At 35.3% G+C, this 27,980-nt stretch overlaps 1 protein-coding gene across 1 annotated transcript in view; it reads right to left on the reverse strand.

Annotated features, from left to right (window-relative positions):
- Positions 1-13,817: 13,817 nt before the first annotated feature.
- ENTPD1 (ectonucleoside triphosphate diphosphohydrolase 1) overlaps positions 13,818-27,980 on the reverse strand; it is a 155,196-nt gene continuing 141,033 nt past the window's right edge. The window contains exons 8-10 of the mRNA XM_053692528.1: positions 21,946-22,059; positions 20,398-20,535; positions 13,818-16,186 (exon numbers count right to left, since the gene is read on the reverse strand). Of these exons, the coding sequence (XP_053548503.1) occupies positions 15,980-16,186; positions 20,398-20,535; positions 21,946-22,059 (459 nt within the window). The 3' untranslated portion in view covers positions 13,818-15,979. The remainder of the gene's footprint in view (positions 16,187-20,397; positions 20,536-21,945; positions 22,060-27,980) is intronic.

A 27,980-nucleotide genomic window follows, 5' to 3' on the forward strand; every position in this document is an offset into this window, starting at 1 on the left:
TGGTCTCTGCCTCTGAGGCAGGACCTTCTAATTCAGGGTCCTTTCAACCATCCAAACCTAATTTCTCTGAGGCTGACTGCATGGAGATTGAACGCTTGATTCTATCGAAGCGTGGTTTCTCTGAGTCAGTTATTGATACATTAATACAGGCTCGGAAACCTGTGACCAGAAAAATTTACCATAAGATATGGCGTAAATATTTATATTGGTGTGAATCCAAGAGTTACTCATGGAGTAAGGTTAGGATTCCTAGGATATTGTCTTTTCTACAAGAGGGTTTAGAAAAGGGTTTATCCGCTAGTTCGCTAAAGGGACAGATTTCTGCTCTGTCTATTCTTTTACACAAGCGTCTGGCAGAGAATCCAGACGTCCAGGCTTTTTGTCAGGCTTTGGCTAGGATTAAGCCTGTGTTTAAAGCTGTTGCTCCTCCGTGGAGCTTAAACTTGGTTCTTAAAGTTCTTCAGGGTGTTCCGTTTGAACCCCTTCATTCCATTGATATTAAGCTTTTATCTTGGAAAGTTCTGTTTTTGATGGCTATTTCCTCGGCTCGAAAAGTCTCTGAGTTATCTGCCTTACATTGTGATTTTCCTTATCTGATCTTTCATTCAGACAAGGTAGTCCTGCGTACTAAACCTGGGTTTTTACCTAAGGTTGTTTCTAACAGGAATATCAATCAAGAGATTGTTGTTCCATCATTATGTCCTAACCCTTCTTCAAAGAAGGAACGTCTTTTGCATAATCTAGACGTGGTCCGTGCCCTGAAGTTCTACTTACAGGCAACTAAAGATTTTCGGCAAACTTCTTCTCTGTTTGTCGTTTACTCTGGACAGAGGAGAGGTCAAAAGGCTTCGGCTACCTCTCTCTCTTTTTGGCTTTGTAGCATAATACGTTTAGCCTATGAGACTGCTGGACAGCAGCCTCCTGAAAGAATTACAGCTCATTCCACTAGAGCTGTGGCTTCCACCTGGGCCTTTAAGAATGAGGCCTCTGTTGAACAGATTTGCAAGGCTGCAACTTGGTCTTCACTTCATACTTTTTCCAAATTTTACAAATTTGACACTTTTGCTTCTTCGGAGGCTGTTTTTGGGAGAAAGGTTCTACAGGCAGTGGTTCCTTCTGTTTAATGTCCCTGCCTTGTCCCTCCCATCATCCGTGTACTTTAGCTTTGGTATTGGTATCCCATAAGTAATGGATGACCCGTGGACTGAACACACTTAACAAGAGAAAACATAATTTATGCTTACCTGATAAATTTATTTCTCTTGTAGTGTGTTCAGTCCACGGCCCGCCCTGTCTTTTTTTGAGGCAGGTTCTAAATTTTAAATTATAACTCCAGTCACCACTGCACCCTATAGTTTCTCCTTTCTCGTCTTGTTTCGGTCGAATGACTGGATATGACATGTGAGGGGAGGAGCTATATAGCAGCTCTGCTTGGGTGATCCTCTTGCAACTTCCTGTTGGGAAGGAGAATATATCCCATAAGTAATGGATGACCCGTGGACTGAACACACTACAAGATAAATAAATTTATCAGGTAAGCATAAATTATGTTTTACTGCACACACTTTATCTACTGTAACAATACAATGTTATATGTATTTACTGCACACGCTTTATCTAGTGTAACAATACAATGTTATATGTATTTACTGCACACACTTTATCTAGTGTAACAATACAATGTTATATGTATTTACTGCACACACTTTATCTAGTGTAACAATACAATGTTATATGTATTTACTGCACACACTTTATCTACTGTAACAATACAATGTTATATGTATTTACTGCACACGCTTTATCTAGTGTAACAATACAATGTTATATGTATTTACTGCACACGCTTTATCTAGTGAAGGAATACAATGTTATATGTATTTACTGCACACGCTTTATCTGGTGTAACAATACAATGTTATATGTATTTACTGCACACACTTTATCTAGTGTAACAATACAATGTTATATGTATTTACTGCACTGGTGTAACAATACAATGTTATATGTATTTACTGCACACACTTTATCTAGTGTAGCAATGCAATGTTATATGTATTTACTGCACACACTTTATCTAGTGTAACAATACAATGTTATATGTATTTACTGCACACGCTTTATATAGTGTAACAATACAATGTTATATGTATTTACTGCACACACTTTATATAGTGTAACAATACAATGCTACATGTATTTACTGCACACACTTTATCTAGTGTAACAATACATTGTTATAATGTATTTACTGCACACACTTTATCTAGTGTAACAATACGTTATATGTATTTAGTGCAAATGTTTTATCTAGTGTAACAATACAATGTTATATGTATTTACTGCACACACTTTATCTGGTGTAACAATACAATGTTATATGTATTTACTGCACACACTTTATCTAGTGTAACAATACAATGTTATATGTATTTACTGCACACACTTTATCTAGTGTAACAATACAATGTTATATGTATTTACTGCACACACTTTATCTGGTGTAACAATACAATGTTATATGTATTTACTGCACACACTTTATCTAGTGTAACAATACATTATATGTATTTAGTGCAAACGTTTTATCTAGTGTAACAATGTAATTTTATATGTATTTACTGCACACACTTTATCTAGTGTAACAATACAATGTTATATGTATTTACTGCACACGCTTTATCTAGTGTAACAATACAATGTTATATGTATTTACTGCACACGCTTTATCTAGTGTAACAATACAATGTTATATGTATTTACTGCACACACTTTATCTACTGTAACAATACAATGTTATATGTATTTACTGCACACGCTTTATCTAGTGTAACAATACAATGTTATATGTATTTACTGCACACACTTTATCTAGTGTAACAATACAATGTTATATGTATTTACTGCACACACTTTATCTAGTGTAACAATACATTATATGTATTTAGTGCAAACGTTTTATCTAGTGTAACAATGTAATTTTATATGTATTTACTGCACACACTTTATCTAGTGTAACAATACAATGTTATATGTATTTACTGCACACGCTTTATCTAGTGTAACAATACAATGTTATATGTATTTACTGCACACACTTTATCTACTGTAACAATACAATGTTATATGTATTTACTGCACACGCTTTATCTAGTGTAACAATACAATGTTATATGTATTTACTGCACACACTTTATCTAGTGTAACAATACAATGTTTTATGTATTTACTGCACACGCTTTATCTAGTGTAACAATACAATGTTATAATGTATTTACTGCACACGCTTTATCTGGTGTAACAATACAATGTTATATGTATTTACTGCACACGCTTTATCTAGTGTAACAATACAATGTTATAATGTATTTACTGCACACGCTTTATCTAGTGTAGCAATACAATGTTATATGTATTTATTGCATCCAATACTCCAGTCACCACTGCACCCTATAGTTTCTCCTTTCTCGTCTTGTTTCGGTCGAATGACTGGATATGACATGTGAGGGGAGGAGCTATATAGCAGCTCTGCTTGGGTGATCCTCTTGCAACTTCCTGTTGGGAAGGAGAATATATCCCATAAGTAATGGATGACCCGTGGACTGAACACACTACAAGATAAATAAATTTATCAGGTAAGCATAAATTATGTTTTACTGCACACACTTTATCTACTGTAACAATACAATGTTATATGTATTTACTGCACACGCTTTATCTAGTGTAACAATACAATGTTATATGTATTTACTGCACACACTTTATCTAGTGTAACAATACAATGTTATATGTATTTACTGCACACACTTTATCTAGTGTAACAATACAATGTTATATGTATTTACTGCACACACTTTATCTAGTGTAACAATACAATGTTATATGTATTTACTGCACTGGTGTAACAATACAATGTTATATGTATTTACTGCACACACTTTATCTAGTGTAACAATACAATGTTATATGTATTTACTGCACTGGTGTAACAATACAATGTTATATGTATTTACTGCACACACTTTATCTAGTGTAACAATACAATGTTATATGTATTTACTGCACTGGTGTAACAATACAATGTTATATGTATTTACTGCACTGGTGTAACAATACAATGTTATATGTATTTACTGCACACACTTTATCTAGTGTAACAATGCAATGTTATATGTATTTACTGCACACACTTTATCTAGTGTAACAATACAATGTTATATGTATTTACTGCACACACTTTATCTAGTGTAACAATACGTTATATGTATTTAGTGCAAATGTTTTATCTAGTGTAACAATACAATGTTATATGTATTTACTGCACACACTTTATCTGGTGTAACAATACAATGTTATATGTATTTACTGCACACACTTTATCTAGTGTAACAATACAATGTTATATGTATTTACTGCACACACTTTATCTGGTGTAACAATACAATGTTATATGTATTTACTGCACACACTTTATCTAGTGTAACAATACATTATATGTATTTAGTGCAAACGTTTTATCTAGTGTAACAATGTAATTTTATATGTATTTACTGCACACACTTTATCTAGTGTAACAATACAATGTTATATGTATTTACTGCACACGCTTTATCTAGTGTAACAATACAATGTTATATGTATTTACTGCACACGCTTTATCTAGTGTAACAATACAATGTTATATGTATTTACTGCACACACTTTATCTAGTGTAACAATACAATGTTTTATGTATTTACTGCACACGCTTTATCTAGTGTAACAATACAATGTTATAATGTATTTACTGCACACGCTTTATCTGGTGTAACAATACAATGTTATATGTATTTACTGCACACGCTTTATCTAGTGTAAAAATACAATGTTATAATGTATTTACTGCACACGCTTTATCTAGTGTAGCAATACAATGTTATATGTATTTATTGCACACGCTTTATCTGGTGTAACAATACAATGTTATATGTATTTACTGCACACACTTTATCTAGTGTAACAATACAATGTTATATGTATTTACTGCACTGGTGTAACAATACAATGTTATATGTATTTACTGCACACACTTTATCTAGTGTAACAATACAATGTTATATGTATTTACTGCACTGGTGTAACAATACAATGTTATATGTATTTACTGCACACACTTTATCTAGTGTAACAATACAATGTTATATGTATTTACTGCACTGGTGTAACAATACAATGTTATATGTATTTACTGCACTGGTGTAACGATTCAATGTTATATGTATTTACTGCACACACTTTATCTAGTGTAACAATGCAATGTTATATGTATTTACTGCACACACTTTATCTGGTGTAACAATACAATGTTATATGTATTTACTGCACACACTTTATCTAGTGTAACAATACATTATATGTATTTAGTGCAAATGTTTTATCTAGTGTAACAATACAATGTTATATGTATTTACTGCACACACTTTATCTGGTGTAACAATACAATGTTATATGTATTTACTGCACACACTTTATCTAGTGTAACAATACATTATATGTATTTAGTGCAAACGTTTTATCTAGTGTAACAATGTAATTTTATATGTATTTACTGCACACACTTTATCTAGTGTAACAATACAATGTTATATGTATTTACTGCACACGCTTTATCTAGTGTAACAATACAATGTTATATGTATTTACTGCACACACTTTATCTACTGTAACAATACAATGTTATATGTATTTACTGCACACGCTTTATCTAGTGTAACAATACAATGTTATATGTATTTACTGCACACACTTTATCTAGTGTAACAATACATTATATGTATTTAGTGCAAACGTTTTATCTAGTGTAACAATGTAATTTTATATGTATTTACTGCACACACTTTATCTAGTGTAACAATACAATGTTATATGTATTTACTGCACACGCTTTATCTAGTGTAACAATACAATGTTATATGTATTTACTGCACACACTTTATCTACTGTAACAATACAATGTTATATGTATTTACTGCACACGCTTTATCTAGTGTAACAATACAATGTTATATGTATTTACTGCACACACTTTATCTAGTGTAACAATACAATGTTATATGTATTTACTGCACACGCTTTATCTAGTGTAACAATACAATGTTATAATGTATTTACTGCACACACTTTATCTGGTGTAACAATACAATTTTATATGTATTTACTGCACACGCTTTATCTAGTGTAACAATACAATGTTATAATGTATTTACTGCACACGCTTTATCTAGTGTAGCAATACAATGTTATATGTATTTATTGCACACACTTTATCTAGTGTAACAATACAATGTTATATGTATTTACTGCACACGCTTTATCTGGTGTAACAATACAATGTTATATGTATTTACTGCACACACTTTATCTAGTGTAACAATACAATGTTATATATATTTACTGCACTGGTGTAACAATACAATGTTATATGTATTTACTGCACACACTTTATCTAGTGTAACAATGCAATGTTATATGTATTTACTGCACACACTTTATCTAGTGTAACAATACAATGTTATATGTATTTACTGCATACACTTTATCTGGTGTAACAATACAATGTTATATGTATTTACTGCACACGCTTTATCTGGTGTAACAATACAATGTTATATGTATTTACTGCACACGCTTTATATAGTGTAACAATACAATGTTATATGTATTTACTGCACACACTTTATATAGTGTAACAATACAATGCTATATGTATTTACTGCACACACTTTATATAGTGTAACAATACGTTATATGTATTTACTGCACACAGTTTATCTACTGTAACAATACAATGTTATATGTATTTACTGCACACACTTTATCTAGTGTAACAATACAATGTTATATATATTTACTGCACACACTTTATCTACTGTAACAATACAATGTTATATGTATTTACTGCACACGCTTTATCTAGTGTAACAATACAATGTTATATGTATTTACTGCACACACTTTATCTACTGTAACAATACAATGTTATATGTATTTACTGCACACGCTTTATCTAGTGTAACAATACAATGTTATATGTATTTACTGCACACACTTTATCTAGTGTAACAATACAATGTTATATGTATTTACTGCACACGCTTTATCTACTGTAACAATACAATGTTATATGTATTTACTGCACACACTTTATCTAGTGTAACAATACAATGTTATATGTATTTACTGCACACACTTTATCTACTGTAACAATACAATGTTATATGTATTTACTGCACACGCTTTATCTAGTGTAACAATACAATGCTATATGTATTTACTGCACACGCTTTATCTAGTGTAACAATACAATGCTATATGTATTTACTGCACACACTTTATCTAGTGTAACAATACAATGTTATATGTATTTACTGCACACACTTTATCTACTGTAACAATACAATGTTATATGTATTTACTGCACACGCTTTATCTAGTGTAACAATACAATGCTATATGTATTTACTGCACACGCTTTATCTAGTGTAACAATACAATGTTATAAGCATTTACTGCACACACCTTCTATAGTGTAGCAGTAAAATAAGGATAACTGCTAACAAACAATATTGTCCTTATTTTATTTTGCATTTTTGCATACAGGCACACATAGATGGTTAATTTATTCATTTACAAACTGAAGATTGTAGAAACGTAGCTAAATTGATTACATATATTAAGAAGGAATGTAATCCCTGTAAAAAAACAATGCCTGATGAACAGATATGCAATCAGAAAAGCAGTGGGTGTTCTTAATAACAGTGTTTTTGTATTTCCATTTGACTACTGGTGTAGCGATTCGTTTCAGCCCTTAATCATAGCAATGCATGATGTGCAGTAAGTATAAAATAAAGTACCCAGGCTTCCAAAACTGAGAATTGTGCTGTATAAACCCAGATATGGCATTATCTAAACATTAATTCCTGGGACTAAGGCGGCAAGATCCGATTGCAACACTTTGCATAACATTAATCTCTGGCATTGCAGGAGTTAAATATTGCTCACTCTAGTAGTTTTCCTTGTTCTGGTAGTTATCTTTGGTGATCACAGCTGTACTAGAATTTCTGGCATGTGTAATTACAGGTCCACTCTTCAAAGTTGGTGGAATAAAAGCAATTATTAAAACTCCTCCATGGTTGCTGACTTGCTTTAAAAAAAAGAACAAATATAGCTACACACAGACAGTAAATACAGCAGATATCCCTACTGTCCAATTTTTTGTTTTGTTTAATTTGCAGGGCTGCTGAACACATTTTGGAAATTCTGTTAAAAAGACTATTATATACAGAGGAATTGTATAATCAGGAAATGCATATTAAATAATACAATGCAATAACTGTTACTCTGAATTTTAAATGAGCAATAAATGAAAAAAAAATAAAAAAATCCCTTTTGATGCCCCTTGTATCATGTGACCGACATCAGCGAATCTTGGATTCATATACATATACACTGTGAACTCCTGCACATGCTCAGTAGGAAGCTGCTGCCTTAAATTTGATAATCTAAGCAAATTGGATCATATTTAAAAACTGCATGCTCTTTCTGAATTCTTAAAGAACATTTTTGAGTTTAATGTCCCTTTAAACAAAACCAGCACATTTACTGTCAAGTAAAGTTCAAATAAGCAATGTTTTAGTAAAAAAAGTGACACAGAAACACATACATACTCTATAAACACTGGATTCTCCGAGGGAAGAGAAGGGCATTTTGTGTTGCATTTGGAGAGAGGTAGGGAGTAGCATGAGAAGTGGGGCCACGTAAATTGTACCTGAAGGCTGTGACCTCTAGATCATAGACTGAATATCTCTGACTAGGGTAAGCATATTGCCGCTTTAAAAAGTGACACATAGGAAAAATACATATGTCAGGGCTGTTTTAAGAAATGTTTTGTATAAGAACCCTGACATATGTATTTTTCATATGTGTCCATTTTTAAAGCGGCAATATGGTCACCCTATCTCTGACCAATATGGATAAAACATTTATTAGAGGCAAGAGTCAGAGTGAGCAATGACAAAGTCTTGTCAATACATTTATTTATATTCAAGAAGAAAAATAGATTATTTTGTAATTATGTATTTGTGGCTAGGAAATGCTGAATTAACAAGAGTTTTTCAGCAGCCATTTGCTATAGTTTGTCTACTGGTCCCTGTAGTAAGACACTATAGTATGTCAACTGGTATTAGAGGAAGGGGATCTAAAGGGCATAAGAAATGGTAGGAAATGAAGAACTGGCTGAGGACGTGTCTCATGATGACATAATCACGTGTGGAGTTAAAAGTGAAACATATGCCACTTGGTACAAAATACAATTTTTCTCAAATGTTCTAAATGCTGTCCCTGGATCAAGAGGGTAAAAAAAAGATAACTTAAAATCTTTCACAAAGTTTAAGAAATAGGCCCTAGTAAAATCTAGTAACTTTAAATGTGCACAAAACTAAATAAATATTTGGATTAAATATAAATATTTTTTGCAAATTCCAGTGTCCTGAAAAAAATTATCTGTACCCCAAAAGGAACATGATCCGCAATGTTTGAGAAGCTCCTTGCTGGGAGGTAAACCTGGCAATAGAGATATGCATTTGTTTTGTTAAAGGGACAGTCAACTCCAAAATTGTTATTGTTTAAAAACATAGATAATCCCTTTATTACCAATTCCCCAGTTTTGCATAACCAACATCGTTATATTAATATACGTTAACCACTGTGATTACCTTGTATCTAAGCCTCTTATGACAGTTCCCCAATCACATGGTTATTTATGATCTGTTGACTTGCATTTTATCCAGTTAGTGCAGTCTCATGCACAACTCCACAGGCGTGAGCACAATGCTATCTATATGATCAACATGAACTAGCAGTCTCCTGTTGTGAAAAAACAATTAAAAAAGCATGTGATAAGTGGCTGTCTCTGGTCACTTAAATGTTATAAAGTATATTAAATAACAATGTTGGTTGTGCAAAGCTGGGGAATGGGTAGCAAATGTGTTATCTATATTTTTTAAACAATAACTATTTTGGTGTTGACTGTCCCTTTAAGATTGTAATGTTTTTTTTGTTCAATCATTTTGAATAAATACCGAATTGTGATTCTATCGAATAAACGCATAAATCAACAAACCTTCATCACAATACTTTATAAAATCATATAAATGATTTCTCTAAGAGAAATCCCCTTAGACTTTAATGATGCTTTATAGCTACAAATCATTGGATTCATCTTTCTAAATGATTATGAACGACCTCTTATTCATTTGTTTTTTTATAGCAGCCTGCAGTTATAATGCAAAAAGTTTTCACATGTTTAAATAGTTATTGTCATCATTATACACACTGTGCAAAGGGATTAATACAAACAACTGTAATGTAAGGGATAGCCAGATACAGTGGGGTCGATTACAGTCCTCTAGAAAAGCTTTAAAATAATTTATATACAGGATTCCCTATTAAAGGGACCCAAAACCCAAAGCTAGTTTAAAAACTTTCCAATTTACTTCTGTTATCTAATTTGCTTTGTTCTCTTTGTATCATTTGCTGAGCTAGCTCCCAGTAGTGCATTGCTGCTTTTTCAATTTAATGATATCAAGAAAATTATGCAAAATTGATAATAGAAGTAAATTGGAAAGTTGTTTAAAAATATATTCTTTGGGGCCTATTTATTTTGATGAAGGCCCGACATCGCTAAATGCAGACAGTATACGCTGTCGGCATTTAACATTGCACAAGCATTTCTAGTGAAATGCTTGTGCAATGCCACCCCATGCAGATTTGCGGCCCATTAGTTGCTAGCAGGGGGTGTCAATCATCCTGATCGTATCTGATCGGGATGATTGCTGTCCCCCACCTCAGAGGTGGCAAACTAGTTAAGGAGCAGCGGTCTTAAGCGGTCATCCGCTGCTTGTTAAATCTACCCCTTTATTTGAATCATAAAAGAAAAATATATGTGTTTTCATGTCTCTTTAAAGTCTATAGTGATTTTTTTTTTTAAGATAAATCATTTGATAAGCTTGTCTCAAGGATTGTAATAGAACCCTATATTAGTGATTTCCATTTTTTAACATGAAACTGGAAGGTTTCTGAAAAAAAAAAAAAAAACTACAATTGGAAAGAAATCTAAACACATTTTACTTATAATCTCTTAAAAATGATTTTTGTGCCTAAGAGTTAATCAGAAAAGGATTGCGATAATTTAAAAAACATGTTCAACTTATTACATTATTTATAACATAAAACAGAAACTTTTTTTAAAAAAAATTCTGCAATATTAGGTTGAACAAATCATTTCCTTAAAGGGACACTCAAGTCAAAATTAAACTTTCATTATTCAGATAGAGCATGCAATTTTAAACAACTTTCCAATTTACTTCCATTAACCAAATGTGCACAGTCTTTTTCTATTTAAACTTTTTGAGTTACCAGCTCCTACTGAGCATGTGCAAGAATTCACAGCATAAGCGTGTATGCATTTGTTATTGGCTGATGGCTGTCACATGGTACGTGAACGCATTTGTGATTGGCTGATGACTGTCACATGGTACAGGGGGAATGAAAATAGACATAACTTTTAAAATTGTCAGAAAAAAAAATTCTACTATTCATTTGAAGTTCAGACTAAGTGCTATTGCATTGTCTTGTTATATTGCATTTGTTGATTATGTAAATCTACTGTGTTGACTGGTCCTTTAACAAAGGAAATTCAACCAAACCAAATTGGGGCAATAATGAATCCCAGACAAACCAATTTGGAACAAATGATTCATCCAAAATGCCTTTGTCTGTGCAGCTCTCTGCTTGGTAGAGGTTGCTAGATTTCTGAAGAACTGTACAGGGGAAATTGTCCCAACCTTCTTTTCTCTTCTTGTGTTTGTTGTTCGTTTGTTACAGAAACATGATCTTATTTCTGGATATCTAGTTATCAACACCAAGCAGGTAGAAAGGAAAAGGAACAGCATGATTATCCTGTAAGGGATATTACTGTACGCTGCTCTGAGGATACAAGATGGCTGGCCTACTGTGTATATAGATTTCTGGCATTAAATGAAAATTTTACACTATATTTTTATTTGCATGCATGTTTTGTAGATTATACATTTATATAGCCCATCTGGGTGTGTTTTTGTAAAAATGTATAGTTTTGCTCATTTTTAAATAACATTGTGCTGATTTTTAGACTCCTAACCAAGCCCCAAAGTTTTAGATGTATACTGATGTATACAGATGTCAGACTGCTTCTGTTTGTATAATGGGTCTTTTCATATGCAGGGTAAGGTTCTGCTCTCAGCCCCTTTCAGTGGGCGTCCTAGCCTAAAATCATCAACAGTGCTAAATTGGGAGCTTCTAAGTACGTTTTTAAAAGGTTTTATACTAAATTTTTATATCAGTATCTGTGCATAATATTCTTTATAATTTTGTCTATTACATGTAGTTAAATGTAAATTTGTGTATATTGTCCATTTAATAGTAATGTCTGAAGCTGTTCCAAACCCAAGTATTATGTAACAGTATGTGTCTATTTTATAGATGCTGGAACTGTAGATCGACTGGACTAAAGATAGGGAGACAGGAAGCCTCATTAGTTATGCTATAAAGGGATACTATTCTTTGCTCAGATTTTTATGCTTTTGTATAACATACATCAAAAAACAACTAATTGTAAAAAAACACATTTATCTCTCATTTAGAGAAGTGGTAGACAAAAGACAAACTAAATTCCCCATAAAACATTCACTTATACAAAACATAACAGTGTATTTTCATTTTTTTGTGGTATTATTACTGCCCCCCTAGGAGGCTAGATTGGATCCTGTATTCCAACATGAGGCCTTTCAACATGGCGGTACACAGTAATTATTTGAATTGGAGCACTTTTATATCAGGCCACAGCAAAGCAGACATGTTACTCAAAAGCTGAATCACTTGAAAGTGATGCAACATAAGTGTAAAAAGCTAACTAGAAAATATCACATGGACATCTCTATGTAAAAAAAGAAAAATGTTTTACCTCAAAAGTTCCTAAGTAGCCACATCACATAGTAAAAGGGACTTTAAGCATCCAATTAGGATGTTAGGTCTGTGACTTCTAAACCAAAGTGTGAACACAGCACTGCTGATTGGCTGTTCACCATGGAGATGGCAGTAACAGGAGTATCCGAAGCATATCTGTTCATTAAAGGACCAGTCAACACAGTAGATTTGCATAATCAACAAATGCAAGATAACAGACAATGCAATAGCACTTAGTCTGAACTTCAAATGAGTAGTAGATTTTTTTTCTGACAATTTTAAAAGTTATGTCTTTTTCCACTCCCCCTGTACCATGTGACAGCCATCAGCCAATCACAAATGCATACACGTACCATGTGACAGCCATCAGCCATTTCCAAATGCATACACACTTATTCTTGCACATGCTCAGTAGGAGCTGGTGACTCAAAAAGTTTAAATATAAAAAGACTGTGCACTTTTAGTTAATGGAAGTAAATTTAAAAGTTGTTTAAAATGGCATGTTCTATTTGAATAATGAAAGTTTAAATTTGATTGAGTGTCCCTTTAAGCATCTACTCAGGAAAGCTGAAGAAATGTTGAGGTAAAATATCTTCCTTGTTTACATAAATATGATCATGTGATGGTTTCTTGTTAGCTTTCTGCCTTTTTGCTGCATCACTTTCAAGTGATTTAACATATGGAGTATTATGTCCCTTTAAGATAAACTTATTCAAGGAGTTTTTCAACATTTAAGCCCCCTGTAACTATTCAAACTATGCAAATAAAACAATAGATTTAAACTATTTTAAAACATTTATTTTGTATCCAGAGCATAATGTCTTCTATATATATATTATGCATATATAAAAATAAACTCACTTTTATGTCCTTTTTATTTCCCTCAAACTCCTTGATTTACAACATATGAAATAGGCTTCCAGTGTGAGTGTGCGGTGCATGTGCGCATGTATGGCAAACACTAAAATATCTATAATAAGTCACCCTAGCATGCAGGTTGGCACCCCATGAGATGCTGTAAGGATTTACTAAGTTGCCACTAATTTAGCGCTTTCATTTTGCTATTCTGAAACATTCCAAAAACTTTGAACACATGAAGTTGAGCAATAATTTTTAATTCTCTATAAAATGCTTAAAGTTTGTTGTCTTACAAACAAATATTCTAAATGTTCCTTCCACGGCTGATGAAATGCTACATGGGGCATTCAGAAAGACTGGTCTCCAGCCTTGTAAAATCTCATACTGCTCTAAAGAAAGAATCAATGAAGTCTGAATCATTGCAGACAAAACTCCATAAAAGGTTAATTGCAGCTGATATGCCCCAGGCCAAAATATTTCCAGTATAGCACACTGTGAGATACTATAGAGAATGTTTTCTTTCATGAGTCAGACAAAAAATACAGTTTTAAAGAACTTTCAATTGTACATCTATTAGCTAACTACAGGGAGCTAGCTGAATGCATTAGGTGAGCCAATGGCATGAGGCATATATATGCAGCCACCAATCAGCAGCTCCCGAGCCTACCTAAGTAGATTTTTTTTTAAACAAAAGATACCAGGAGAACAAAACAAATTATTGTGGTGACATTTTATCACTGGAATATTCACCTAGCTGTTATTAAAACCCCTCCCCCAGATACACCTTTGTCTCTTGGCAAAGATACTCCCATATAGCCTTTGACTGGCATATGATAAGCCACTCCCTATTGAATTGGGGCATAAAAACTGGAACACCTAGTTTCTCTCTTCCATCTCCTGATGAAAATGGCTGATATTGGACAATGCAAGAAAGCACACATTAAAGAATTTGGCTAAGTATTCCTGGGATAAAATTCTGTGATTATTTTAGTAGTGTTGCACAAATTGGGATTGTGGTAGAGTTGTCCTGTAGTCATTATTTGCACTGTTTTGCTGTAGAATATATATATATATATATATATATATATATATATATATATATATATATATATATATATATATATATATATATATATGTAAATATATTTAACTTATTGTAACATATGTATTGGTTCCTTTTACAACTCTTTGCAAAAATTATGGACGGACCTGTTAGTATTTAACAATTTACTTGTATTGGTGTAGTGGTTTTTACCATAGAATTAGATGTAGTAGTAAATTAGAATTATATTTAGTATAATTTAAAATTCCATCGATATAATTAAAAAAACACAATTATATAATAGAAGTAAATTGAAAAGTTGTTTAAAATCACATGCTCTATCTGAATCATGAAAGAAAAAAAACTTGTGTTTCATGTCCCTTTAAGAATTATAATGCAAATGATTTTTGTATGTTGAATAAAAGGCAACAACTAGAGGTCAACCTCATTTCATTCAACAGATGAACAAGTCCTGTAACCAAAAATAAAGGAGATTTATCATACATTACATAAAGCAAGGACACAGTGTCTGGTCGGTTCAAGTACATGCACCACAGTGAAAGCGGGAGTCTATTTTTTTTTAACATGATCAGATACCGTGTACACCAATGTAGTATGGCTTTTTTGACAATGACAAAAAAAAATCGAAACCTATTATAAATGATTATGATTTATAAAAATACAATAATAGCATTAACTGTATGATATAACCTGAGATCAGTTTTTAAAGTCCCATTGGTACGTTCATTGTTTTTAAATCACCTGTTCACATCTTCAATAATATTCATCTAAAGACGACATTGTTAAAACTTTTCACAAATCTGGTTGATAAAAGGACCCGTTCTAGAACATACGTTCAGTTCCATGTATAGCAAATTGTCTTCAAAATTCCTAGGATTGCTTGTTTCCTTGTTAAGTTCAAGAACCTTCATACAAAGTTTTACAAGTTCTCCATGGTGGAGATGTAATTTGCGGTGCGAGAGTCACCGTATAACTCTCCTATCCATCCTAAGTGAACTTTCGTTACCTATTGCATTTCTAAATGACGCCTTTCTGTAGACATCTTGGTTTTCGGAAACACACCCAGCAAGTCAAAAGGATGAAGAATAATAAAAGAGACAGGAACACCATGATTCCAATATATGTACTTTGAGACAATGGAGGAGAAGGGGGCAACTCTGCTGGGATCAAATTTGTGAGGTTTAGCATAAACCCAAGAGTCCATCCAGCATCACTGCCGCTGACCTAAAGAATAAAAAGATTGAGAAAAAAAATAATCTTAAAGGGACATAAAATACTAAATAAATGCTAGATAGAAAGGTGCATTCAAAGAACAGATTAGTTTGAGAATAACATAAAGATGTATTTTTTAAAGTTACATTAGCTGTTTAAATATTGACAAAATAAGTGTAAAGTTTTAGTGTCTATAAAACAATTGGAACTGCCATGTTGTAACTTAGGTTACCTTCTCTGCTGTGGCCAATTTGAGACAGTTATAAATAGCAGGGGTGTGGAAATTCTTAAAAAACTACTTGTCCAAGGGACTAAAGCGGGAGCCCAATCTACTTGTCCCTTGTGACAATCTACTTGTCCCTCGTGACAATCTACTTGTCCTGATTTGCAGAAATAATTTGAACCAAAACTGTATTTAAATAAGGTTTTTATTGATAACAACTTAGGAGACAGACCTAACAATACTTAAAGTGAAAGCCAATCCTAGTGTTTGTGAAAAGCTAGGATTGACCATTGGAACAAATAAATACAACAATTTCCACAGCACCACTTAAAAAATACTTAATTTATCAGTACAAATACAAACAATGCAACGTTTCGGCCCTACAGGCAAAACAAATAAAGGGGACTTTAATTCATGAAGTATAAAATACTTTATGTAGAAAGCTCCTTTATTTGTTTCAAGCGTTCGCGGCACTGAGCTGCTCAGGCAGCCCACGGTAGAACACTGTTTTGCTAAGAGGTGACGTTTCCACCTCTTAGCCAATAGCCGTGCGGGAAATCTGGCTTGGCGCCGGATTTCCCGCACGGCTATTGGCTAAGAGGTGAAAACGTCACCTCTCAAGCAAAACAGCTTTCTGCCGTGGGCTGCCTGAATGCTTGAAACACATAAAGGAGCTTTCTTCGTATTTTATGAAGTATATCTCTAAAATCAGCGCCTTTGGGCACCCACGGCACAGCGCTCCTTTAACAATAAGGTGATCTTTCCACCTCTAGCCATGCTAGGATGTCCGTTGACACGCACGGCTATAGGTTTAGAGGTCGAAACATCACCTCATTGAAGAAGAGCGCTGTGCCGTGGGCGCCCGGAGGCGCTGATTTTAGCAATATACTTCAGCACAGGCAGAGTGAGTTTAGCACGTTTTTTTTTAATAATTGATGACAGAAACTAGAATTTATTTTTAGTTATAGTAAATCCTAGTATTTGTTAAACGCTTGGATTTACCATCACTTGAATTTCAGAATAAAAGTAAACTGTGAAAGTTTAATTTTGACTTCGTATCCCTTTAACTTTAAAAATGCACAAATCATCTGATTTCTTCTTAGATTAAATCCATGTCTTAGCACAGACTGCCAAAAACTGCAAAGTACTATTAGAAATTATTATAATAACCGCAAAGACTGAGCTACCTGAGGAGTGCAAATCTGTTAGCTCTGCTAATGTGGTTGCTTTTTCTGGTGTTTAAAGCATTCAGCAGTCATTGCTGGTCCTAGCCCATCAATTTCATAACCTTTTCATATTAATAATAAATCAGAACAATCCTTAACCCCTTCTGCCAAACCTTTTTTCCAGCTCACAGGGGCTCCCCGCATTCCCTCACCTGCCTCGTAACTGAGGCAGTGTGTCCGGAGTCAGTCAGTGCCCGGATGGTCACGTGATCACTGTGATAGCGAATCACAGAGATCACATGGTTACTGAACAAAACAGTAACAGGAAGGCTGGGCGGGAGGGGGTAGGAAGGAGGATAGGGGGCCGGGTGGAGTATGGAGGGGTGGGAGGAAGATTGAGGGCTGGTCCCTAAGCTACAGAAATAACGTTTGGAAGGGATAGGGAGGGATGGGACGCTACAATACAGAACAAATGTCAAATCAGATGGGAGGCTATAAAATGATTGTAGGGAGGTGGGGTGGGTGAGGGGGAACCATTACACTACAGCAAAAAATGTTAAGAAAATAAATAAAATAAGAAAATACTCTAAGCTGGGTACTGACAGACAACTACCAGTACCTAAGATGGCTGCCACTAGTGGTTAGAGAGCTGTTTGGGAGAAATGAGGGAGGTGGGAAGTGTCAGGTGGTAAGGTATTCCCTGCATTACAATAATATTACACTTACCAGCTAACTAATTAACCCCTTCAATGCTGGAAATTTCAGAAGTGTGGTTGTGCAGCTGCAATTAGCAACCTTCTAATCGTGAAAAACAAATTGCTATTTCTGAACAAAGGGGGCCACAGAGAACATTTTACAACCATTTGTCTTATGACTAAAAACCTTCCCTTGATCCTACCTCCCCATCCAACTACCGCCCTATTTCCCTCCTCCCTCTTGCCTCAAAGCTTCTTGAAAAACTAGTATATACCAGTTCCTCTCCTCCATCACTATCCCCTGAACCCCCTTAGCATGTAAGCCTAAGAGTCCAGCTGTTTGTAGATCACCCTCTTAAGAGCTGACTACAACAGTGCGACTCTTGGCAGGGCCCTCTATCCATGTGATCCATATAATTGTTTTGTTGTACTCCACATTTGTTTATAGCGCTGCGGAATCTGTTGGCGCTCTACAAATAACCGATAATAATAATAAAATAATTATGACTGCAGTAGCTGTGTGTAAATAACTTCAGTGAGAAAGTTTGTGAAAAAAGGCGAAATGGTAGCATGAAATATACCAAAATGGGCCTTGGATTGTTTACTTAAAAATATATATATTGTTTTTGTAGGTAAATGAAAATAAACAAGGCTCTATTTCTGTTTAAATTTAGTGATAGCAAAAATGATAAAAATTCTCCGGTATTTTGGGCGTTTTTCTTTTAAATTCACAGTACTGAAGGGGTTAAATTACAGGCAAAAAAATATGGCATTGATTCTTTTTTAGAGCTATTTTTGGACTTTCTTACAAAAGTAATTCCAGTTTCTTTAAAGTTTATCTGTATAAATTAGTTATCTCGTCCAAGTAACAAATTTCTTACATTGATATTGGTTAGAAACACAAATACCTATGCATTTATGGTGTTTTTGTAGGCTTTTCAAGACAAATATAGAAAGAAAGAAAATAGTAAGCAGCCAATGGGAAGCAAGAGCATTATGAAGGCCAAGTAAATGCCATGAAATTTAAAGGGATAGGAAACTCAAGATTAAACATGCATGATTTAGATAGAGCATGGAATTGTAAGACACGTTTAAATTCACTTCTTTTTTCAAATGTGCTTCGTTCTCTTGCTATACCTTGTTAAAAAATAATATGCAGCTATCCTACACTAGTGGGAGCTAGCTGCTGATTGGTGCCGGCACTCATTTGTCTCTTGTGATTGGCTAACTAGATGTGTTCAGCTAGCTGCCAGTAATGTAATGCTGTTCCTTCAGCAAAGGATAACAAGAGAATAAGGCATATTTGATAATAGAAGTAAATTGGAAAGTTGTTTAAAATGGTATGTTCTATCCAAATCATGAAATACATTTATGTGGTTTCCTCTTCCTTTAAAATTGGATTTGGAGAGGACAGAAAGGCTCATCAATAAAAACTAAGGCGGAAAGTTGAACAGAAATATCAATTTAAACACTACAATTCATAATAAAAGGCCATCTTATGTGTAGAACAAATATATTTTTTAAATGTACATTTAAAGGGACAGTAAACACCATGAAATCTGTATATAAAATGTTTAGTTATCCTTTCATTATTTATTTGTCCTCATTTTGATTTAGTTTTGAAAATTGTAGATTTTCTAATTCTCAAAACGTCAAATCAACCCTGCTGGATTCTCACGGCTAACCCTGCTACATATATTTCCCTAATTGGCTTTATCAGATAACAACTGCAAATCAGTGCACTGTATACTAACATTATAGCCATGGCTAGACCATATTGTCTGCAAACTAAAGCCCAGATCAGCTCCTCCAAATGAGGCAATTGGTGGTTTGAGTTTGGCTATTGAAAAAGTATTGCAGCAAACATGATGTCAATTTGTTTTAAAATGCTTACACTTGGCTAAAATGTTATTCTATAGCAACACAATAGAAATGTCTTGTAATTACAAGGTGTTTACTGTCCCTTTAAGTATTATATTTGTACATTTTGCTCTTTGCCTTAAGATTTTATCTACTCTTTTTGGAGAAACAACAAAATTAAAACAAAAAGCGAAGGATTTACCCACTGTTATATAAAATACAGATGAATAAGCATCAGGACATGAACCCTCTAAGTAAAATAATTTTGTTACTTTTTACCTTTCCTAAGAAACTGATTGTATTCCAGTTTTCTGAGGTAAAACCATATCCAAGTTCAAGAAGAGTTAAGATGTAGATCCCCGAAAAACAATATTCACTTAGGTACTTCTCCTTGGTTTTTTTAGATGAATTTTTTATCTTGTATGAAAAAAGAAGAAGAATTATTATAATAATATGAAGTTTATTTATAGGTCTATATGCACAGAGGCTCATTATGGTGCAGGTGGGTATCGTTGTTAAAGGGACATGAAACCCAAAATGTTTTCTTCATGATTCAGAGACAGTGTACAGTTTTAAACAGCTTTCTAATTTACTTCTATTATCTAATTTGCTTAGTTCTCTTGGAATTCTTTGTTAAAAAGGCATACCTAGGTAGGCTAGGAAACTGAGAGCTAGCTGCTGATTGGTGGCTGCACAATGTGTTCAGTTAGCTGCCAGTAGTGCATTGCTGATCCTTCAACAAAAGGTGCCAAGAGAATGAAGCAAAACTTATAAGAGAAGCAAATTGGAAAGTTGTTTAAAAATTTATGTTCTATCTGAATAATGGAAAAAAAATTAGAGGACCATTTCCCTTTAAGGCCAGACCATGTTTGAAATAGATTTTGGATAATTTCACCTGTCTATTCTAGCCAATAGAAAGAGGGCGTTCCTGCCACTAACGTAAATGGACCAATGATTTTTCAGTAAAGGCAAAAACAACAATACAATTTGGAAACTGTAAATGCATGGAATTATTAAATATTCACATGCCTGTTTTGTTATGGTAAAGTAATCCCATTGGCTAGAACGGACATGGGGGTAGATTTATTAAATGTCAAGGGGACATGAGTCTGCATTTATCATTGCACAAGCATTTCTGGTGAAATGCTTGTGCAATGGCGCCCCTGCTCACTGGCATCCAATCGGCCGCTAGCAGGGGTTGTCAATCATCCCGATCGGATCAGGATGACTTCAATCTGCCACCTAAAAGGTGGTGGACAAGTTAAGGAGCAGCGGTCTTGTGACCGCTGCTTCTTAACTTCCGTTTTAGGCGAGCCGGAAAGATGGGCCTCCATAGCAGCATTTGCTGCTTTTTAAATGGAGCCCTTTGTCTCAGCAGCCTTGCAGATGCAACATGTCCCGTCCGTGAATTATTTCTTTTAATTAAAAAAAGTCTGAATATTTAATTTATTTCTAGAAACATATTATTATCTACCTCTTGTAGAATTGTTGTAACATTGTTTTTTAACCCATACTACTATTTGTGATGTCCTTTAAACATAACATTATTGTCAGTCACCATTGAAATAATACATTTCAGGCACATTGGTCACTATAATCCAGACCAGTGTTCCCTCTAAGGTCAGTTTTGTGCGCGGCCCAGCAGTCAAACAGTTAATTAGGTAACCACACCCTGCAATTAGCAAACACTGCATAATGCAGATTGCAAGGTATGGTTCTCTTATTAACTGATTCACTGCTGGGCTGCACACAAAACTGTCCTTAGAGAGAACACTGATCCAGACCTATCAGAATGTAACATTGTTATGTAAGTGTATGTTTACTCACCTCATCCCACGGCTTAGAACAGTGCTTGGCCACTGTATTTTTTACTTCTTCAAGACTGACTTTCTCTTGGGTCAGTTTTAAATAGTCCATTACAAAATAGAAAGCAGAAAATGCCTGTAGTGAAAAATATAAATTAATTTTTAATGATTACTATAGAATTTCTCTGGCAACAATTTTTACATTTAAACATATTTATCAATGTGGCCTTATATTTAGGGATATAAATGAATATTAAATGTGTTCCTATGACAAGGTTTCATTGGATGACTAGTGTAGATCAATTTCTATAGAATGTATTACATTTTATTGATTTTTTTTAAAAGTTTTTAATTCCTCTTTTCATTGAAATAACATAATTTATGTAAGAACTTACCCGATAAATTAATATATTTCATAGTGGCAAGAGTCCATGAGCTAGTGACGTATGGGATTTACATTCCTACCAGGAGGGGGCAAAGTTTCCCAAACCTCAAAATGCCTATAAATACACCTCCCACCTCACTCATGCTTCAGTTTAGCAAAGTACTGAGGTGTAAAACAAGGAGTAAGAAGCATACAAAAAGAGGAACTGGAAAAAAATAATGTGCTTTATACAAAAAAATCATAACCAAAACAAAATAGGGTGGGTCTCATGGACTCTTGCCACTATGAAATAAATGAATTTATCAGGTAAGTTCTTACATGAATTATGTTTTCTTTCATGTAAGTGGCAAGAGTCCATGAGCTAGTGACATATAGGATATAATAACCAAGATGTGGAAATCCACGAGTCACTAGAAAGGGAGGGATAAAAATAAAAACAGCTATTTTCGCTGAGAAATTAAATCCAAAAAATAATTGTTTTCTTAAAATTTTCAAAAAAACTCAAATCAAAGGCATTAGAATCAAACTGAGACAACTACCTGAAGAACTTTTCTACCAAAGGCGGCTTCCGAAGAAGCAAATACATCAAAATGGAAATATTTAGTAAAAGTATGCAAAGAAGACCAAGTTGCTGCTTTGCAAATCTGATCAACTGAAGCTTCATTCTTAAGAGGTCAAGAAGTGGCAACTGATCTAGTAGATTGAGCTGTAATTCTCTGAGGCCAAATAAGCTTCGTGAATCAAAAGTCTTAATCAAGAAGCCAGATAAATAGCAGAGGCTTTCTGACCTTTCCTGGAGCCAGAAAAAATAGCAAATAGACTAGAAGTCTTTCTGAAATCTTTAGTAGCTTCAACATAATATTTCAAAGCTCTTACCACATCCAAAGAATGTAAAAACCTTTCAAGAGTATTTTTAGGATTAGGACACAAAGAAGAACAATGTCCCTATTGATGTTGTTAGAATTCACAACCTTAGGCAAAAATTTAAATGAAGTCTGCAAAACAGCTTTATCTTGATCAAAAATCAGATAAGGAGACTCACAAGAGAGAGCAGACGATTCAGAAATTCTTCTAGCAGAAGAGATAGCCAAAAGAAATAACACTTTCCAAGAAAGCATTTTAATGTCTAGAGAATGCATAGGCTCAAAAGGAGGCTGTAAAATCTTCAAAACCAAATTGAGACTCCAAGGAGGAGAAACATTTATTTAATAACAGGTTTGATACAAATAAAAGCCTGAACAAAACAGTAAATGTCAGGAAGTTTAGCAATCTTTCTATGAAATAAAACAGAAAAAGCAGAAATGTGTCCTTTCAAAGTATTTGCAGACAAACCCTTATCCAAACCATCCTGAAGAAACTGTAAAATCCTAGGAATTCTAAAAGAATGCCAAGAATAATCATGATTTGAACACCATGAAATATAGGTTTTCCAAACCGGATAATTTCTTATGAGCCTGTATCATAGTGCTAATAACCGAGTCAGAGAAACCTCTATGACTAAGCGTTCAATCTCGATGCTATCAATTTAGAGATCCTGATGGAAAAACGGCCCCTGAGACAGAAGGTCTGGCCTTAAAGGAAGTGGCCAAGGCTGGCAACTGGACATCCTGACAAGGTCCGCATACCAAAACCTGAGAGGCCAAGCTGGTGCTATCAGAAACACATAAGATTGTTCCATTATGATCTTGGATGATCACCTTGCAAGAAGAACCAGAAGCGGAAAAAATTAAGCAGGTTGGTAAAACCAAGGAACTGCTAGAGCATCCACCATCTACGCCTGAGGATCCTTGGACCTGGAAAGGTATCTTGGAAGCTTCTTATTCAGACGCGAGGCCATCAGATCTATTTCTGGAGGACCCCACATCTGTACCAATTGAAAAAACACATCTGGATGGAGAGACCACTCTCCCGGATGTAAAGTCTGACGACTCAGATAATCTGCTTCCAAATTGTCTACTCCTAGGATATGAATTGACAAGAGTTGGATTTTGCCCAAGAAAGTATTAGAGATACTTCTCTCATTGCTGAAGGACTGCGAGTCCCCCCTTGATGATTGACATATGCTACTGTAGTGACATTATCTGTTTGAAATTGAATATAAAGTTGTCTCTTCAATAGAGGTCAAGCCTGAAGAGCTCTGAAAATAGCACAGAGTTCTAAAATATTGATTGGTAACCTCGCCTCCTGAGGTTCCAAAACCACTTGTGCTGTCAGAGACCCCCAGACAGCTCTCCAACCCGAAAGACTTGCATCTGTTATGATCACAGTCCAGGAAGGATGAACAAAAGATGCCCCTTGAACAATAAGGTGATAGTCTAACCACCAAGCCAGAGAGTGTTGAATGCTGGGATTTAAGTATATTAACTGTGATATCTGAGTATAATCACTGCACCATTGGTGCAACATGCAAAGCTGTAGAGGCCGCATATAAAAACAAGAAAGGGGATCGCGTCCGATGCTGCAGTCATGAGACCTAAAACTTCCATGCACATAGCCACTGAAGAGAATGATAGAGACTGAAGGTTTAGACAAGCTAAAACCAACTTCATTCGTCTCTTGTCTGTAAGAGAAAGAGTCATGGACACTCAATCTATCTGGAAACCTAAAAAGGTCACCCTTGTCTGAGGACTCAAGAAACTCTTTTGTAAATTGATCCTCCATCGATGTCTTTGAAGAAACCACACAAGTTGTTTCATGTGAGATTCTGCGAAATGAAAAGATTGAGCTAGTACCAAAATATTGCCTAAATAAGGAAACACTGCAATACCCTGCAATCTGATTACAGATAGAAGGGCACCGAGAACCTTTCAAAAGATTCTCGGAGCTGTCGCTAAGTCAAACGGGAGAGCGACAAATGGGTAATTCTTATCTAGAAAGGAAAATCTCAGAAAACGATAGTGGTCTGGATGAATCGGAATATGAAGATAAGCTTCCTGTAAGTCTATTGTCGACATGAAATGACCTTGCTGAACAAAAGGCAGATTAGTCTTTATAGTCACCATCTTGAAAGTTGGGACTCTTACAAAACATTTTAGAGTTTTCAGATCCAGAATTGGTCTGAATGAATCTTCCTTCTTTGGGACAATGAATAGATTTGAATAAAAACCCAAACCCTGTACCTGTTGAGGAACTGGAACAATCACCCCTGAAAGTTCTATATCTGAAACACACTTCAGAAAAGCTTGAGCCTTTACAGGGTTTGTTGGAACATGGGAAAGAACAAATCTTCCCATTCTGAAACCTATTCGATACCCTTGAGAAACAATATCCTGAATCCGCTGATTTTGGACAGAATCTGCCCAAATGTCTTGAAATAATTTCAATCTGCCCCCCACCAGTTGAATTGAGGGCCGCACCTTCATGCAGTCTTAGGGGCTTTATTTGGTTTCTTTTAAGACTTGGATTTATTCCAATTCGTGGATGGTCTCTAATTGGAACCAGAGGCCTTAGGGGAAGGAGTTTTTTTGTTCTTTATTTTGAGGAAAGGAACAAAAACGATTGGGAGCTTTGAATTTACCCTTAGATTTCTTATCTTGGGGTAGAAAAAACATAATTTATGCTTACCTGATAAATTTATTTCTCTTGTAGTGTGTTCAGTCCACGGGTCATCTATTACTTATGGGATATATTCTCCTTCCCAACAGGAAGTTGCAAGAGGACCACCCAAGCAGAGCTGCTATATAGCTCCTCCCCTCACATGTCATATCCAGTCATTCGACCGAAACAAGACGAGAAAGGAGAAACTATAGAGTGCAGTGGTGACTGGAGTTATAATTTAAAATTTAGAACCTGCCTCAAATAGACAGGGCGGGCCGTGGACTGAACACACTACAAGAGAAATAAATTTATCAGGTAAGCATAAATTATGTTTTCTCTTGTTAAGTGTGTTCAGTCCACGGGTGATCCATTACTTATGGGATACCAATACCAAAGCTAAAGTACACGGATGATGGGAGGGACAAGGCAGGAACATTAAACAGAAGGAACCACTGCCTGTAGAACCTTTCTCCCAAAAACAGCCTCCGAAGAAGCAAAAGTGTCAAATTTGTAAAATTTGGAAAAAGTATGAAGTGAAGACCAAGTTGCAGCCTTACAAATCTGTTCAACAGAGGCCTCATTCTTAAAGGCCCAGGTGGAAGCCACAGCTCTAGTGGAATGAGCTGTAATTCTTTCAGGAGGCTGCTGTCCAGCAGTCTCATAGGCTAAGCGTATAATGCTACGAAGCCAAAAAGAGAGAGAGGTAGCCGAAGCCTTTTGACCTCTCCTCTGTCCAGAGTAAACGACAAACAGAGAAGAAGTTTGTCGAAAATCTTTAGTTGCCTGTAAGTAGAACTTCAGAGCACGGACCACGTCTAGATTATGCAAAAGACGTTCCTTCTTTGAAGAAGGATTAGGACATAAGGATGGAACAATAATCTCTTGATTGATATTCTTGTTAGAAACAACCTTAGGTAAAAACCCAGGTTTAGTACGCAGAACTACCTTGTCTGAATGAAAGATCAGATAAGGAGAATCACAATGTAAGGCAGATAACTCAGAGACTCTTCGAGCCGAGGAAATAGCCATCAAAAACAGAACTTTCCAAGATAAAAGCTTAATATCAATGGAATGAAGGGGTTCAAACGGAACACCCTGAAGAACTTTAAGAACCAAGTTTAAGCTCCACGGAGGAGCAACAGCTTTAAATACAGGCTTAATCCTAGCCAAAGCCTGACAAAAAGCCTGGACGTCTGGATTCTCTGCCAGACGCTTGTGTAAAAGAATAGACAGAGCAGAAATCTGTCCCTTTAGTGAACTAGCGGATAAGCCCTTTTCTAAACCCTCTTGTAGAAAAGACAAAATCCTAGGAATCCTAACCTTACTCCATGAGTAACTCTTGGATTCACACCAATATAAATATTTACGCCATATCTTGTGGTAAATGTTTCTGGTAACAGGTTTCCGAGCCTGTATTAATGTATCAATAACCGAATCCGAAAACCCACGCTTTGATAGAATCAAGCGTTCAATTTCCAAGCAGTCAGCCTCAGAGAAATTAGGTTTGGATGGTTGAAAGGACCCTGAATTAGAAGGTCCTGCCTCAGGGGTAGAGACCATGGTGGACAGGACGACATGTCCACTAGGTCTGCATACCAGGTCCTGCGTGGCCACGCAGGCGCTATCAGAATCACTGATGCTCTCTCCTGTTTGATCCTGGCAATCAGTCGAGGTAGCAACGGAAAAGGTGGAAACACAAAAGCTATGTTGAAAACCCAAGGGGCTGCTAGTGCATCTACCAGCACCGCTCCCGGGTCCCTGGACCTGGATCCGTAACAAGGAAGCTTGGCGTTCTGGCGAGATGCCATGAGATCCAGACCCGGTTTGCCCCAACGATGAATCAGTTGGGCAAATACCTCCGGGTGAAGTTCCCACTCCCCCGGATGAAAAGTCTGGCGACTTAAAAAATCCGCCTCCCAGTTCTCCACGCCTGGGATGTAGATCGCTGACAGGTGGCAAGAGTGAGACTCTGCCCAGCGAATTATCTTCGAGACTTCCAACATCGCTAGGGAACTCCTGGTTCCCCCTTGATGATTGATGTAAGCCACAGTCGTGATGTTGTCCGACTGAAATCTGATGAACCGCAGTGTTGCCAACTGAGGCCAAGCTAGAAGAGCATTGAATATTGCTCTTAA

Source organism: Bombina bombina, chromosome 9, assembly GCF_027579735.1.
Source record: "Bombina bombina isolate aBomBom1 chromosome 9, aBomBom1.pri, whole genome shotgun sequence".
Classification (NCBI taxonomy): Eukaryota; Metazoa; Chordata; class Amphibia; order Anura; family Bombinatoridae; genus Bombina; species Bombina bombina.